The sequence below is a fragment of the Erinaceus europaeus genome, chromosome 11, assembly GCF_950295315.1.
Source record: "Erinaceus europaeus chromosome 11, mEriEur2.1, whole genome shotgun sequence".
Lineage (NCBI taxonomy): Eukaryota > Metazoa > Chordata > Mammalia > Eulipotyphla > Erinaceidae > Erinaceus > Erinaceus europaeus.
The window spans coordinates 61361362-61379014 of record NC_080172.1 but is presented as its reverse complement, the minus strand read 5'-3'; the positions used below and the strand labels follow the sequence as shown (position 1 = coordinate 61379014).

The window sequence follows — 17653 nt, the reverse complement described above, 5'->3', positions numbered from 1 at the left end:
TTCCCTCCTGCTTTCCTTCCTCCCTTCCTTCACTCCTTCCCTCCCTCCTTCCTTCCTTCCTTCCTTCCTTCCTTCCTTCCTTCCTTCCTTCCTTCCTCCCTCCCTCCCTCCCTCCCTCCCTTCCTTCCTTCTTTATTTACCAGAGCACTGCTTACCTCTGATTTATGGTGGTGGAGGAATTGATCCTGGGACTTCAGAGCCTCAGGCATGACTCTCTTTGCGTAACTATTATGCTTTCTGCCCCAAGCCTCAAGTTTTTCTGTATTTACTTATTTGATGATTCTAACAAAGGCTAAAAATAATTGTCCATTACTTAATATACAGTCTTTGCCAGTATAACTCTTGGCCAGTTATATAGTGTTTCTTCTGAAGCTTATCAAATGGTAACACTAAAGATGATGCTTTGTCAGAAGAGATTATGCAAGACTATATCTTAACTACTTTATTTTGTATAGTTGAGTGGGCAGAGTGATTGAAGAAAGTGAAATAAGTGGTAGGAGAGAAGGTGTTTAGGACTAAGTAATAATTATATGATTAGAGACTTTATGCTACCTTCTTTAGGCTATTCTACTAGAATGCCAGGCTTATTAGGTCTAAATTTAATCTCAGAGGGCTATTAAGCACTTCTACTTTGAGGTTTATAATTGTTCCTTTGTTTGTGGATACATGTATCCATGTACTTAGTACCCTATGCCCTAGTCTATATCTGTAACTGTGTTAGGAAATGGCCCATTTGAAATTGAACTAGGTAGTTCCTATTAACACAAAAATATTTTATCAATAAAAGGATAATAAGAGTATACTGAAACAAGTTGGGAGAACTGTAACTATTTGTCTCCATGGTCTAAGATTTATAATTATATTCTTATAAAATACACATAAAAATAAGATTTCTGATAGCACTGTTTAATATGATATCAAATAATATTTTTTAGGCTCGAAGCATTGAATGTGAAGTTTTAAAAAAAGAAAAACAAATGAAGATATTAGAAAACAAGGTAGTATTAAACTGCAGAAGTTTGTGAATAGACACTTAGTAACAATATATGTGTTACTAGTTTCTTTAATGCCAGCCTGTACAAAGGAACCTGAAATCATATCTGCCAGCTTTGAGGGATTTTGCAGAATTTTTACTGTAGGTTTCTTGCAGCAGTTCCTAAATTCAGAAGTTTTGTACAATGCACCACATATCAAAGCTGTATTAAATTTCTCTCTAGTCAGATATTTGGTTTTCCATAATTACACACTCTCAGTAGTTAGATTTATTGTGAATATACTTAGTGTGGTTTGATGCTTTTTTATATTTATTTATTTACTTATTCCCTTTTGTTGCCCTTGTTTTATTGTTGTAGTTATTATTGTTGTTATTGATGTCGTTGTTGTTGGATAGGACAGAGAGAAATGGAGGAGGGGAAGACAGAGAGGGGGAGAGAAAGACAGATACCTGCAGATCTGCTTCACCGCTTGTGAAGCCACTCCCCTGCAGGTGGGGAGCCAGGGGCTTGAACCGGGATCCTTAAGCTGGTTGTTGATCTCTAGTATTAATGGAATCATTTAACAACTTAAAAAAAAAAACTTTTTAGGGAGTTGCGCGGTAGTGCAGTGGGATTAAGTGCAGGTGGCACAGAGTGCAAGGACCTGCGTAAGGAGCCTGGTTTGAGCCCCCAGCTCCCCACCTGCAGGGGGTCGCTTCACAAATGGTGAAGCAAGTTTGTAGGTGTCCCCCATCTCTGTCTACCCCTCCTCTCTCCATTTCTCTCTGTCCTATCCAATAACGACAACATCAATAACTACAACAATAAATCAAGGGCAACAAAAGGGAATAGATAAATAAATATTACAAAAAGAAGTTTGTTAATGTTTTTTTTAAAAAAACCTTTTAATTTTCCCCCTTTTGTTGCCCTTGTTTATTGACGTTGTTATTATTGTTATTGCTGTTGTTGTTGTTGGATAGGACATAGAGAAATCGAGAGAGGAGGGGAAGACAGGGAGGGGGAGTGAAAGATAAACACCTGCAGACCTGCTTCACTGCCTGTGAAGTGACTTCCCTGCAGGTGGGGAGCTGGGTCTGGAACTGGGATCCTTAAGCCTAGGTCTTTGTGCTTGGTGCCACCTGTGCTTAACCCTCTGCGCCACTGCCTGGCTCCCTTAACAACATTTTTGAAGTGACTTCTAGTTACTTTCTACAGTATTTTTGTTAGTTTGAAAATGTTTTCTTTGACAGGAATACTGAATACCATTTCTTATTATTTTTTTAGTGTAACAACTTAAAGAAACAAGTTGAAAATAAAAGCAAGTGCATTGAAGAACTCCAGCAGGAGGTATGTTCTGATTTGCAAAATGAAAATTGAAAGAAAATTCCCTTTTTCCTACAGCTTAAGAGAATAATGCTTTCCTTCCCTCTAGTAATTTTAGCCTGTCAGTGACAGTGCAAGTTGGAATCACTTTGGTACTAAAAATAATTTTTAACTTTGACAGAATAAGGCCTTAAAAAAGAAGGGTACAGCAGAAAGCAAGCAACTGAATGCATATGAGACAAAGGTATTTGGAATCTTTATTTTAAAAATGCTATTACATGGATGAGAATTTAGAAATTTGTGCTTTATATAATATAGATTTTTAAAAAAATTAACTTGAGGTTGTGGGAATCAATTCTTTCTGCTGTAATGGAATGCTTATAGCAGATTTAAGTGTGTTAAAATAATCTAAATAGCTTGAATATATGTACATGTATAAGTATGTAAGGATATATGTACTAATCAGACTCCTTATCTATACATTGAAACTCGAAATTTAGTAGGTTTGGCTTGGAGCTTTGACATCTACATTTAAAAGAAGCTCCATATATAGTTTTCCTGCAGCAGAAAGAATTTGAGAACTGAATTTTTAGAAAGTACATTGTATTAGAGTGTATCTTTATGAGTGAGGGCCATATTTTATTTATAATCTTATTATTTTATTTAGCAATGACTGAGAGAATGTATTCATTAGTAACTTTTGGGTATTTAAAATTTTATTTTATTATTTTTGTTTTATTAATGATTTAATAATTATTGACAAGATTGTGGGATAAGGGGTACAATTCTACACAATTCCCACCACCAGGGTTCTGTATCCCCTCCCCTCCATTGGAAGCTTACTATTATTTATTTATTTATTTATTCCCTTTTGTTGCTCTTGTTTTATTGTTGTAGTTATTGATGTTGTTGTTGGGTAGGACAGAGAGAAATGGAGAGAGGAAGGGAAGGCAGACGGGGGAGAGAAAGATAGACACCTGCTGACCTGCTTCACGGCTTGTGAATTAACTGCAGGTGGGGAGCTGGGGGCTCGAACTGGGATCTTTGTGCTGGTCCTTGCACTTTGCACCACCTGCGCTTAACCTGCTGCATTACTCCCTGACTCCCTGGAAGCTTACTATTGTTTATCTATCTGGTAGTATGGACCAAAGATCTTTATGGGGTACAGAAGGTGGGAGGTGTCTGGCTTCTATAATTGCTTCTCCCCTGAACATGGGCATTGATTGATAAACAGGTCGATGCATATTCCTAGCCTGTTTCTGTCTTTCCCTAGTGGGGTAGGGCTCTGGAGAAGTGGGGTTCCAGGACACATTGGTGAGGTCATCTGCCTAGGGAAGTCAGGTTGGCATCATGGTAGCATCTGCAACTCGGTGGCTGGAAAGCATTAAGATAAAAAGCAGAACAAATTGTTTAATAATTAGGGACCTAAAGGTAAAAATAGAGCAGATGAGATTTGGTGTCTTCATGTTGGAAGAAGCTAGGAAGTCTATTTTAGTTATATTCCTAGGGGCCCATGATCTTACTAATTTTACCTAAGCCCAACAGATAACATGCAAGTGGTCTAAAATTATTGTCTGGATGCTACAGTTCCTCTCTTGGGGATATATCCTAAGGAACCAAGCATACCCATTCAAAAAGACTTGTGTATGCCTATGTACATAGCAGCACAATTTGTAATAGCCAAAATCTGGAAGCAACCCAGGTGTCCAACAACAGATGAGTGGTGAAGTAAATTGTGGTGCATATACTTTATGGAATACTACTCAGCTATTAAAAATGATGATTTTACCTTCTTCACTCCATCTTGGATGGAGCTTGAAGGAATCATGTTAAGTGAGATAAGTAAGAAACAGAAGGATGAATATGGGATGATCTCACTCACAGGCAGAAGTTGAAAAGTCTAGAAGTAAAAACACTAAGCATAACTTGGACTTGGGTTGGTGTATTGCACTAAAGTAAAAGACTCTGGGGTGGGAGGGGGGGAGAATTCAGGTCCTGGAATGAGATGGCAGAGGAGGACCTAGTGGGGGTTGTATTGTTATATGGAAAACTGAGAAATGTTATTCATGTACAAACTATTGTATTTTACCATGAACTGTAAACCATTTATTCCCCAATAAAGAAATTAAAAAAATTGTCTGGAAAGATATTGTCAAGGCTGGGAATAGGACTAGAAAGAGAAGGCTGGATCAGGGCAGAGAGTAGCTCCCAAATATGGGAAAAGTATATAAATACCATTAACTGTAAATCCCTTCAATCTGATGTAGGGTCCATGTCTATTCATATTTAGCACAGGAGCCTGTGTAACCTCTGCATCCCTGTCAGTCTGAGGTCACTTTCCATAGTCATAGCTAGGAACATTCTAGGCTGCACTAATTTCAGGATCAGTCTTCCTCAAGTGGTAGAATATGATGACCAAGTCTCTCTTCAGAGACAGTTTCCACAGTTGTTCTACATTGAGGACAAGGTCTTGCAAAGGACAATAGAGGGTTTATGATGTTCCTGATGAAGATGATCAGTGTTGGTGGAGAGAGGGACTGTTAGAGGTCTAGTCCCATAATATTTATATGGGAATCCAAGGATTCCCTGACTAGGGCCTTGTATGATGCTACCAAAAGGGCCCCCATCATTAAAGTGTTCCAGTTTCTTGCCCTTATCCAGCTTTTGTATTCCTTATTTTATCTGTCAGGGCTAGAGTTTGAGTGGTTGAGGGAAGTGAAATAGGAAGTAGGTGAGGAGGATAGCTAGGTCTAATTAGAAAATATCTGATTTAGTACTTTATGCTGTTTTCTTTAGATCTTTTTACTTGCTTGTTGCATTTTTTTGAGTCACTGTAGACCACTGCACACCTTTACTTTAAGGTATATGTTTTTCTCTAACTTATGGATACATATGCACATGTACCCTATCTCTTGGGTCCTGGCCTATATCTAGGATCTGTAATTTTGTTAGGAAGTGTTCTACCCCAAATGGAATTAAGGATTCCTATGAGCTAGAAAAAGTCTCTCCCGAGTATTGGAGCTGGAAGGTTGACATCCCACACCTGGTATCTCTGGACGCTGTCCAAAGTGAAACATGTCGAGGTGGCACTGGTTGCCTTGATTTGGTTGAGATCAGCAGATGAGTATCAAATGATATGGATCAAGAGAAGCATGAAAGAAAATGAGCCAAGCCCCAGATGTTCCAGGACTGGGAGAAGTATGGGTTTTATAGAGAATGATGAAGGTTCCTTGCTGTCTTAGAATTGAAGAAAGCAGGGAGTCAGGCGGTAGCGCAGCGGGTTAAGTGCAGGTGGCACCAAGCACAAGGACCAGCTTAAGGATCCCGGTTTGAGCCCCTGGCTCCCCACCTGCAGGGAAGTCGATTCACAAGCAGTGAAGCAAGTCTACAGGTGTCTCTCTTTCTCTCTCCCTCTCTGTTTTCCCCTCCTCTCTCCATTTCTCTCTGTTCTATTCAACAACGATGATGACATCAACAACAACAACAATAAAAAATAAGGGCAACAAAAGGGAATAAATAAGTATTTAAAAAAGATAAAAAAAGAATTTAAGAAAGCAATAGATAATTATTCTTGTAACCAAGTAATTTGGGAAATTACTTTGAGAATCCCATGGTTAGGATTTACTGTAACATTTAAGACTTTGCCATGATTTATAAATCATTTTGCTAATTTGAAACCTTAAGTGCTTAGATTGAAGGAATATATACTCAGCACTGAAGTCTATATATTAAAAAGCTCAAGACATTCAATCTACTTTTCCCCTCTCATATTGATTAAACAATGATTTATGACTATAAGTTAATAGGAGTCTATATTCCTGCCACCAAAGGTCTATGTCTTTACCATCAACCTATAGTGGAATTGAAAATGTACCCTTCTCTTCACCCCCAGAGTTTTTTATTTTGGTGGATTACACCAAACTCAGTCAAATTCTGCTTTGTGTTTTCATTTCTGTTTGTTCTCAAATTATGTTAATTAGTGGGATCATCTGATACTCATCTTTCTCTTTCTGGTTTATCTCACTCAACATAATTCCTTCTAGCTCCATCCAATATGGGTTGGAGAAGGTGAGTTCATTATTATTAATAGCTGAGTAGTATTCCATTGTATATATATACCACAACTTTTTCAGCAACTTATCTGTTGTTGGAAACCTGGATTGTTTCCAAGTTTTGGCTATTATTTGGCCATCATAGTGTTGCTATGAACATAGGTGTATACATATCTTTTTGGATTGGTGTTTTTGACTTCTTAGGATATATCCCTAGGTATGGAATTACTGGGTCATAAGGAAGGTCCATTTCTATCCTTGTGAGGGTTCTCTAAGACTGCTTTCCACAGGGGTTATACCAATTTACATTCCTACGAGCAGCAGGAATGTTTCCCACAACCTCTCCAGCATTTGTTGTTACTTCTGTTTCTGATATATACACAATGGAATACTACTCAGCTATTAATAATAATGAACCCACCTTCTCCAACCCATCTTGTATGGAGCTAGAAGGAATTATGTTGAGTGAGATAAACCAGACATTCTCACAGAGGTGAGGTGCTAACTCATTGTTGTCTTTATTTGTAGTTCTCTGACAACCAGTGACTTGGAGCAATTTTTCATATGTCTGTTGGCCTTTTGGATCTCTTCTGTAGTGAATATTCTGTTCATATCTTTGAATATTCTCTTCATCACCTTTGAATTGGGCCATTTGCTCTTTTGTTTCTAAGTTTGGTGAGCTCCTTATATATTTTGATTAGTAACCTCTTTGATGTATGGAATGTAAAGATCTTTTCCCATTTTGTGAAGAGTATCTTTGTTTGGGTGATGGTTTCTTTTGCTGTGCATAAGGTTTTCAATTTGATATAGTCTTATTGCTTTATTTTTGTTTTAGACTTCCTTACAATTGGGTCTGAACATCAGAGGTGCCCTTGGAATTTATATGGGAAAGTGTTTCACCGATATTTTCTTCTTAGTATTTGATAGTTTCTGGTCTAACATCCAGGCTCTTGATCCATTTGGAGTTGACATTTATTTCTGGTGAGATAAAGTGGTTTAGTTTCATTCTTCTTTCCCTTTCTGCTGGGAAAACCCAATTTTCCCAGCGCCATTTGTTGAAGAGAACTTTATTCCTCCATTTAATAGTTTGGGCCGCCTTATCAAAAATTAGATGTCCATATGTGTGGGGGGTTATTTATGAGCTTTCAATTCTGTTTCACTGGTCTGTGTATCTATTTTTATTTCACTACCATCCAGTTTTGATTTTGATGGCCTTATAATATAGTTTGAGATCTGGGAGTGTGATGCCCCCATTTATGCTTCTTTTTCTCAAGATTGTTTTAGTGATCCTAGGTGTTTTTTAGTTCCAGATAAATCATTGTAATTTTTGTTCTATTCTCTTAAAGAAAATTGGTGTGATCTTGATGAGTATCAAATTAAATTTGTATATGGCTCTGGGTAGAATATTCATTTTTATGATATTAATTTTTCCAATCCATGGGCATGAAATATCTTTCCATTTCTTTGTATCATTTTCTATTTCCTTGAATAATAAGTCATAGTTTTCAGTATACAAATCTTTCACTTTTTTGGTTAGTTTATTCCTAGATATTTTATTGATTTTTCTGTGATAGTGAATTGGAGTGATTTCTGGATATCCTCCTTCTCCGACTTAGTGTATACTTAAAGGAATGCCACTCTTTTTTCTGTACATTAATTTTATAGCCTGACACCATGCTACATTGCCTAATAATCTCCAGAAGCTTTCTACTGAATTCTTCAGGTTTTTCTATGTATACTATCATGTAATCTGCAAAGAGTGAGAGTCTGACTTCTTCCCTTCCAATCTGTATTCCTTTGATTCCTTTCTCTTGACTGATTGCTATGGTGAGAACTTCCAATTCTATGTTAAAGAGTAATGGTGATAGTGGGAAGCCCTGTGTAGTGCATGATCTGAGGGGAAACACTTTCAGCTTCTGCCCATTGAGTATGATGTTGGATGTATGTTTACTGTATATGGATTCTACTGTCTTGAGGAATTTTCCATCTATTCTCAATTTTTGTAGTGTTTTAATTATGAAGGGATGTTGGATTTTGTCAAAGGCTTTCTCTGCATCTATTGAGATAATCACTTTTTTAAAATTTTGCTCAGCTCTGGATTATGGTGATGTGGGGGACTGAACATGGGACTTTCAAGCCTTAGGCATGAGGGTTTCTTTGTATAGCCATTATGCTATATACCCCTGCCCTATCATGTGGTTTTTGGTTTAGCTTTCATTGATATGGTGAATCACATTGATTGACTAACATATATTGAGCCATTCCTGGTATAAATCCTACTTGATCATGATGATGAACAGTATTTTTAGTATTCTGCTGCATCTGGCTGACTAAGATTTTGTTTAGAATTTTTTAATATATTAAATTTATGTTGTGTTTCTTTTTTTAAAATTTATTTTTTATTTAAGAAAGGATAAATTAACAAAACCATAGGATAGGAGGGGTACAACTCCACACAATTCTCAATATCCATATCCCATTCCCTCCCCTGATAGCTTTCCCATTCTCTATCCCTCTGGAAACATGGACCCAGGGTCATTGTGGGTTTTGTTTAAAATTTTAACATCTATGTTCATCAGAGATATTGGTTTGAATTTTTCCTTTTTTGTTGTGTCCCATCTGCTTTTGGTATCAGGGTGATGTTGGCTTCAAAGAAGGTTGAAGGGAGTATTCCTGTGTATCTGATCTTTTCGGAAGAGCTTTAAAAGTAGAGGTATTAACTGTTTCCTGAAAGTTTTGTAGGATTCACTTGTAAAGCCATGCGCTTCTGGACTTTTGTTGTTGGGAAGATTCTTAATAACTGTTTCAATTTCTTTGTCTATGATTGGCCCATTTAGGTTTTGTAGGTCTTCCTTGTTTAGTTTTGGAAGGGCATTTGTTTCTAGGGATTCTTTCATTTTTTCCAGGTTCTCTAGCTTGGTGGCATATAGTTGTTCAAAGAAACTTTACATGATATTTTGGATTTCTATGGTAACACTTGTGACATCTCCCCTAGCATTTATAATTCTATTAATTTGAGTCTCACTCTCTCTCTAGTGAGTCTGGCTAAGGGTTTGACAATCTTGTTTATTTTTTTCAAAGAACCAACATTTAGCTTCATTGATACAATGGTTCTCTCATTTTTGATGTTATTTATTTCTGCCCTTATTTTAGTTATTTCAGTCCTTTTTTTCTTTGGAGTTCCTTTGTTCCTCTTCTTCGAAGTCTTTAAGGCATACAGTCAGGCTGTTTTCTTGAGCTTTTTCTTGTTTCCTAATGTTTGCTTTTATGGCTAAGAGTTTCCCTTCTAAGTACTGCTTTAGCCGTGTCCCAAATATTTTGGTAGCTTGTTTCTTCATTTTCATTTAATTTTAGGAACATTTGAATTTCTTCTTTGAGTTCCTCTTTGACTTAGTGATTGTTAAACATTGTGTTGTTGAGTTTCCATATTTTGGGACTTTTATTAATATTTTATTTGTTGTTAAGTGATAATCTTTTTTATTTTTAAGATTTTATTTATTTATTAATGAGAAATATAGGAGAGAGAGAAAGAATCTGACATCACTCTGGTACATGTGTTGCTGGGGATTGAACTCAGGACTTCATCCTTGAGAGTCCAAGGCTTTATCCACTGTGCCACCAAATGATCTTTTAAGATTAATAAAAACCATAATATGAGTGCAGAAGCTTTTCACTAACTCAAAGAATTTACTGATGGCAATGTGATTATTATTATTATTATTATTTTTTACTTTCAAGATTAGTAAATTAGAATTTGAACTAGATGGTACCAAACAAAAATATAAAGAAATGACTGACAACTATCAAAGAGAAATTGAGAACAAGAAGATGTCAGAAGAAAATCTGTTGGGAGAGGTAAGAAAAACTCAATGTTTTAAAATTTTTTATATTAAAACTATTAATTTCTTAGTATATTAAGAGAAATGTAAGAAATTAAAATATTATCTTTACTTATTTATTGGATAGAGACAGTCAGAAATCAAGAGAGAAAGGGAAGACAGAGAGCTAGAGAGACAGAGATATACCTGCAGTACCACTTCACTTGCACAGCAGGTGGGGACTGGGTGCTCAACCCTGGGTCCTTGTGCATTGTAAGATGTGCACTCAACCAGGTGTCAAACCACCCAATCCTGAAAATTTAAAGTCTAAATCATGCTTTTGAAAAATGTGTTAATAAATTTATATTAGGAACAATTAAGTATATTCTATTATGGGATCTAAGATTATCCTTGATTCTCAATATTTATGTGTTGAGTAGTAAAATAATTGTTTTGAAAAGATCAAGTGGTCATTACAATGTTAAACTGTCATCTTGATAGATACTGTTGTTGATGAATCACCTTAAAATTGACCAAAATGGGGTTGGGCGGTAGTGTAGCGGGTTAAGTGCACTGGTGCAGCGGGTTAAGTGCACATAGCGCAAAGCATAGAGTAAGTAAGGATCCCTGTTCGAGCCCCTGACTCCCCACCTGCAGGGGAGTCTCTTCACAAGCAGTGAAGTGGGCCTACAGGTATCTATCTTTCCTCCTCTCTGTCTTCCCCTCCTCTCCCGTTTTCTCTCTGGCCCATCCCACAACAACATCAATGGCAACAATAACAATAACAACAACAGCAAGGGAAACAAGGGCAACAAAAATGGGAAAAAATGGCCTCCAGGAGCAGTTGATTCGAAGTGCAGGCACCGAGCCCCAGCAATAACCCTGGAAGCAAAAAAAAAAAAAAAAAAAAAAAGAGACCAAAACAATAATGTATTTTTCTTTTTCTTTCTTTTTTTTTTCCTCCTCCAGGGTTATTGCTGGGCTCGGTACCTGCACCATGAATCCACCGCTCCTGGAGGCCATTTTTCCCCCCTTTTGTTGCCCTTGTTGTAGCTTCGTTGTGGTTATTATTATTGCCCTTGTTGACGCAATTCGTTGTTGGATAGGACAGAGAGAAATGGAGAGAGGAGGGGAAGACAGAGAAGGGGAGAGAGAGATAGACACCTGCAGACCTGCTTCACCACCTGTGAAGCGACTCCCCTGCAGGTGGGGAGCCGGGGGCTCGAACAGGGATCCTTACGCCAGTCCCTGCGCTTTGCGCCACATGCGCTTAACCCACTGCACCACCGCCCGACCCCCAATAATATATTTTTCTAACTGGCCTTCCTAATTTTTTTGATGTTGTTTTATTTTATAGTAAGTAGAACAGGGTGTGGGCAGGGAGAGTTCAGGTCCTGGAACATTATGGCAGAGGAGGACTTAGTGGGGGTTGTATTGTTATGTGGGAAACTGGGAAATGTTATGCATGTACAAACTCTGTATTTTACTATTGACTGTAAGCCATTAATCCCCCAATAAAGAAATTTAAAAGTAAGTTCAATATAAAATATTTACATTTAGTTACATTTTTTTGTGTTAATTTTAAGAAATACTTTTGTTTGATAGGTTGAAAAAGCTAAAGTCAGAGCTGATGAAGCTGTCAAATTACAGAAAGAAACTGATATACGATGTCAACATAAAATATCTGAGATGGTTGCACTTATGGAAAAACATAAGGTATTTTTTATTATATAATGAAAAATGTTAATTTGAGCCATATTTGTGCATAAAATGGTGAAGTTAACATAGCATTGGATTGCCTGAAAATTCTCTCTCTCTCTGTCTCTCTCAGCATTTTATGAATATGAGAAAGAGAAAGAAGGTAGTAGGATACTGCTCAGTTCTGCCATATGGCCAGTAGTAGAGTATGAACCTAGGCCTCTGAGTATGCAAGTTTGTGCTCTAATGCGGCAATATCTCCCCAGTGCTTTCAGAAAATTCTTATGTCTATGCAACAATACTAATAGTAGCTATAATACTGTTGATTTTCCATTTATGTTGAATTTTAAACACATAAAGCTAAATGTAGGTGTAACTTCCTTTAGGCAATCTTTGCTTATGTTGGACTGACATAATCATTCTATTTCTGACTTTTCCAATAATATCCTACAGTGTTTTCACCTTATATTTACTTGAGGCAGGGGAGATAACATAATGATTATACAAACAGATTCTCATTCCTGAGACTCCCAGGTTGCAGGTTTAATTCTTCTGCCTACCATAAGCCAGAGCTGAGCAGTGCTCCGAATAAAAAAAAAACAAAACTTTAAATACATACCCAGAATTCATATCTCATTATATATTCCACATGTGTGAAATATATAGTAGACCAAAAACCAAAATTTTAACAGTGGAATAAATAGATAAAATAAAATCTGTGTGTTAGCAAATGTGCTATTTTTTCCCATTATTTTGAGAGGAGATAGGTTATTAAGCCAATCCTCATTAAAAATTGTTGCTGGGGAGTAGTGGTGGTGGAATACCTGATTGAATGCACATGTTACAATGCACAAGTATCTGAATCAAGCCCTAAGTTGCCACTTGAAGGGGAAAGCTTTACAAGTGGTGAAAGTGCTGTGGATGTCTTTCTTCTTCCCGGTTTCCCCTTACTTTCTTAATTTCTCTGTCTCTATCCAATAAAGAAATAAATAAAATATTAAAAAATCTTTCTGTGACATAACTTTATGAGGTAAACAATGTTAATTTAAAAAGATGGGACCGGGCTGTGCCGCATCTGGTAGAGGACATACATTACAATGTGCAAAGACTTGGCCAGGTTCAAGCTCTCAACCTCTACCTGCAGGGGGAAACTTCATGAGTGGTGAAACAGTGCTGCAGGTATTTCACTTTCTCCCTCTTTATCCCCCCTCTAAAATTTTTTTGCCTATATCCAAAAGTAAATAAAATTAAAAAAGACATTTTAATCATGAACTTTCAGATTTAGATATATTTGATTTGTCTCAATCCAGTACACCTAAAAACAAATGCTGGGGAGGTTGTTGGGGTCAGGGAACTATCCTCAACTGTTTCCGGGAATGTGAATTGATCCAACCCTTGTTGGATCCAAAATGAGAACTCTCAGAAGGCTAGAAATGGACATGCAGACCCACCTGCGGGGGTCGCTTCACGGGCGGTGAAGCAGGTCTGCAGGTATCTGTCTTTCTCTCCCCCTCTGTTTCTCCTCCTCTCTCAATTTCTCTCTGTTGTATCCAACAACAACAACAGCAATGACAACAACAATAATAATGACAATAAGGGTAACAACAAGGGCAACAAAATGGGAAAAATGGCCTCCAGGAGCAGTGGATTCATAGTGCAGGTACTAAGCCCCAGTAATAACCCTGGAGGCTATATATATATATATATATATATATATATATATATATATATATATAATTTGATAAAGACAGAAAAATTGAGAGGGGAGGAGAAGACAGAGAGGAATAGAGACAGAGAGACACCTGCAACCGTGCTTCACCACTCATTAAGCTTTCCCCCTGCAGGTGGAGACCAGGGGCTTGAACCCAGGTCCTTGTGCACTGTAACGTGTGCTTAACTAGGTGCGCCACCACCTGCCCCACCTCTAGTCTATTCTAAATCATTTATTTTCAATTAAAAAAGAATTATATAATGATTTTGTGTTATTTCCATACTAATTATTTCATTGATTATGTTGTTTGAATAAAATCACAATGGACTGTGGAGGAGGGATATGAGTGAGTTGGTAGTATAATGTTATAACACCTTCTTGAAGAGAGGTAAAGTTGTACCCCTAATCATATGGTCATGTGAACCACATTGTCTTAATAGAAATAAAGGGAAAAGTATAATTGGAAAAATTAAATATGCTCATATATATTATTGAATTCATAAATACCATTTTAAACAATATTAAGTGCATATTAATATTAATCCTATTCAAATTTTATTTGAGTGTTTGCATATTTCAAATGCTTTCTCTTAAAATATAGCACCAGTATGACAAGATTGTTGAAGAAAGAGACACAGAATTAGGACTTTATAAGAACAAAGAACAAGAACAGTCATCACTGAAAGCATCTTTGGTGAGATATAGAACAGAAGCAGTAAAAGTCTTTTTTGTCAGCATGAGTGGTGATAAAGAATAATATTACACCACAGTTTTGAACTATATAATCAACTAACCTTAGATATGAGAGGTATATTGTTAAGGGGTACTCCAAGTTAATTTTTGAAATGGTGTAGTGAACTTTTTTTAATGAAAAATTACACTCTTAATAAATATACTTGAGCTCTTATTAAGATTGGGAGAGTAGGAATGGGTATATTGGGAGAGGAGAAGGAGGAGAAATATATATAGTGTTAAATATTTATTTAGAAAAAAGAAGCAAATAAAATGTTTCTAAGACTTTGTGAGAACAATGGTCATTATCTATTCTGAGTAAATGAAAAACTCATTTAAACAAAGCCCTTAACTGTGTTTAACTAGGGCTCTCCCTATGAGTGTATTTCATATAAAACAATTTTATTTGAAACACTAGTTTATATATTCAGTGTTTTGAGAAACATAATTATGTACTAATAAACTTTATGTTTCTTTTTTAGGAGATTGAATTGTCAGATCTCAAAAATGAACTTACATCTACTAAGAAAGAACTTGAATTAGAAAGAGAAGAAAATGTAGGTGTTGTGGTGTTACAGTGTAATAAGATTTAGGTGAAAAGTGCATTTTCATAAACATGTGAAGCTAGTAAATAAGTAGAGTTTTAAAAATGATGTTTCCCCTTACTAAGCTCACCTCTTCCTTGCTTTCCCCTCTCATGTATTTTCTGTTGGGCCATGAAGATAGCATGGTGGTTATGCAAAAACTATTTTTATGGGGCCAGTCAGTGCACATGCTATGATATGCAGGGAAGGGGAGAATTTCATGAACATCATATAAACTTATCTTTATCCTACTGTTTCCATAGAAGAGGAATTTTTTTTGTTTTAGTTTTAGAATACTTTTTTTTTTTTTCCCCCTAGGGTTATCGATGCTTCTTGGTGCCTGTGCTAGGAACTCTCTGCTCCTGGAGTTCGTTTTTTTCCATTTTGTTGCCCTTTTGTTATTATTGCTGTTATGGTTGTTGGATAGGACAGAGAGAAATCAAGAGAGGAGGGGAAGGCAGAGGGGGAAAGATAGATACCTGAAGACCTGCTTCATTGCTTGTGAAGTGACCCCTCCTACAGGAAGAAGCCCGGGGCTTGAACTGGGATTCTTATGCCAGTCCTTGCACTTTGTGCCATGGGCGCTTAACCCACTGCGCTACTGCCCTGTCCCATTTTAGGATACTATTAATGTTCAATGATTTATTGAAATATAATTTACATATAACACTACATAAGGTTAAAGTGTACAGCATAATGATTTAATTTGTCATGCATATATTGTGAAATGATAACTGCAGTAAGTTTAGTTTGATTTCATCATCTCATAAGATAAAAAAAAAGAATCTTCTAAAAGTTAAAAAAAATGAAGACTTCTAAGGATTTAATCAAGAAAATGACATCACTTTCCTTAATGTAGAATACAGTAGCCTAAAACATAGGTCATTCATGATTTCACTCCCCCTTTTTACACCTAATAACTTCTCATGGACAAAGCAACACTAAGAAATTAGGGACCAACCCTGAGGGCCTTAGACTAAGTGAAAGAAGTCAACACCCATGTTCAGAGGGGAAGCAACTACAGAAGCCAGACCTTCAACCTTCTGCATCCCACAATGACCTTGTGTCCATACTCCCAGAGGGTTAAAGAATAAGAAAGCTATTAGGGGAGGGGATGGGATATGGAGTTCTTGGGAGTCAGATGGCAGTGCAGCGAGTTAAGCGCATGTGGCACAAAGCACAAAGACTGGTGTAAGGGATACAGAGTTCCGGTGGTGGGAATTATACCCCTCTTATCCTATGGTTTAGTCAATGTTTCCTTTTTATAAATAAAAAATTACAAAAAAAAAAAGTCAAAGAAGTTTAAATAGTGTAGGGGCCGGGTGGTGGTACACCTAATTAAGCTCAGTTTTTATGAATACATAAATGCTGTTTCAGAAGTAGGAAGGTTGGTTAAAATAACCTCAAGATGTAGAAATAAAGATTTCTACTATTTATAGAAGGGTCTTAAAACTTTTAATTGTTTTTTAGTTACTTTACTATGTGTTGTTTTAATTATCAAACTTAGAAAGAATAGTCTATAATACTTTTTATGTTTTCAACTGTTTATCTGTTGACTCACCACTTTCTCCTCTCTCTCTCTCTCTCTCTCTCTCTCTCTCTCGTTTTGAGAGTCTCTTTACAAGACCATTATGCAAAGTATCCCCACCCAACTTACCACTTTCTTGACTTGGGTCATAGTTGAACTCCTCATTGAGAAATCTAATTGCTTCTTTTCTGTTTGCCTATCAAGAATAATATAGTCATTGTTTACATAGTATGATATTCTTTCTGGTTATTTATCTGTAAATACTTACACATGTAAACATATGCATGAACACATATGTATATTTATTTAGAAGTCAGTATTTTTAATTAATATCTCTTAATGGATTTTTATAATTACAGTGTTTACCTATGCTAATAGTAATGAATAAATTGTATGTCCTTGAAATTCATTTTTATAGGAAAAACTGAAAAGAGAGGCAGAAGAAAACATAGTAGCTCCCAAAGAACAAAGAGACAAGGTGAGACTTTTATATAATCCTCATAGTTTTTCTTTATTTCATTTTCTAACATGTACTGACTAAAAGTTTTTTTTTTCACAAATAGGGAAAGAACACTGAAACTATATTGTATCTTTCAATTTCCTGCATCATTTGTCATTATTTATAAATTATTTTTTATTTTATTTAATTAATTTTTTATTTATAAATTTATTTTTTTATTTCCACTGGTGCTCATTGTGATGCTATGAATCCATAGCTCTTGCAGGATCGAAGAGGCTAATTAAATAACATCCTGTTTTCTTTTCTTAAATCTGTAACCAATTACTCAATTTCTTAATTGAGTAACCAAAAATTGCCAACTATTTTTGGAGAATTTGGTTTATGTGAAAGAGACTTTCTTATCTCCAAATATGAATTAGACAAATTTATCTGTCTTAGATAGAACTGAACTGAACAAGTTGAAAAGGTCCACCTACTTGGTGACCTCTTCTTATAAAATATATGGAATAAGCAGAGCAGAATGTGTGTTTCCTTTTGGATATAAGAATAAGGAAGCACCTGGAATATATGTACCCAGTTTCTCTTTCTAAGTTTACAATCTCATTAAGTTATGGCTTCACCCCATGGAAGGAGAGACAGGTAGAGAATGCTGCTTTAGTGATATTCCCTATATATCGAAACTCTTCATCCTTTCCATTTGGAATTATAGGATTGTTACAGAAGAATTTTAATTTTTTATTCACTGATTTTGCTTTATCTTTTCTCTATTTTTC

At 36.2% G+C, this 17653-nt stretch overlaps 1 protein-coding gene across 1 annotated transcript in view; it reads left to right on the top strand.

Annotated features, from left to right (window-relative positions):
* Positions 1–17653, top strand: part of SYCP1 (synaptonemal complex protein 1) — a 100283-nt gene that overhangs the window by 61093 nt on the left and 21537 nt on the right. The window contains exons 22-29 of the mRNA XM_060201833.1: positions 936–998; positions 2259–2321; positions 2479–2541; positions 10088–10204; positions 11773–11883; positions 14178–14270; positions 14791–14865; positions 16839–16898. Coding sequence (XP_060057816.1) covers positions 936–998; positions 2259–2321; positions 2479–2541; positions 10088–10204; positions 11773–11883; positions 14178–14270; positions 14791–14865; positions 16839–16898 — 645 coding nt within the window. The remainder of the gene's footprint in view (positions 1–935; positions 999–2258; positions 2322–2478; positions 2542–10087; positions 10205–11772; positions 11884–14177; positions 14271–14790; positions 14866–16838; positions 16899–17653) is intronic.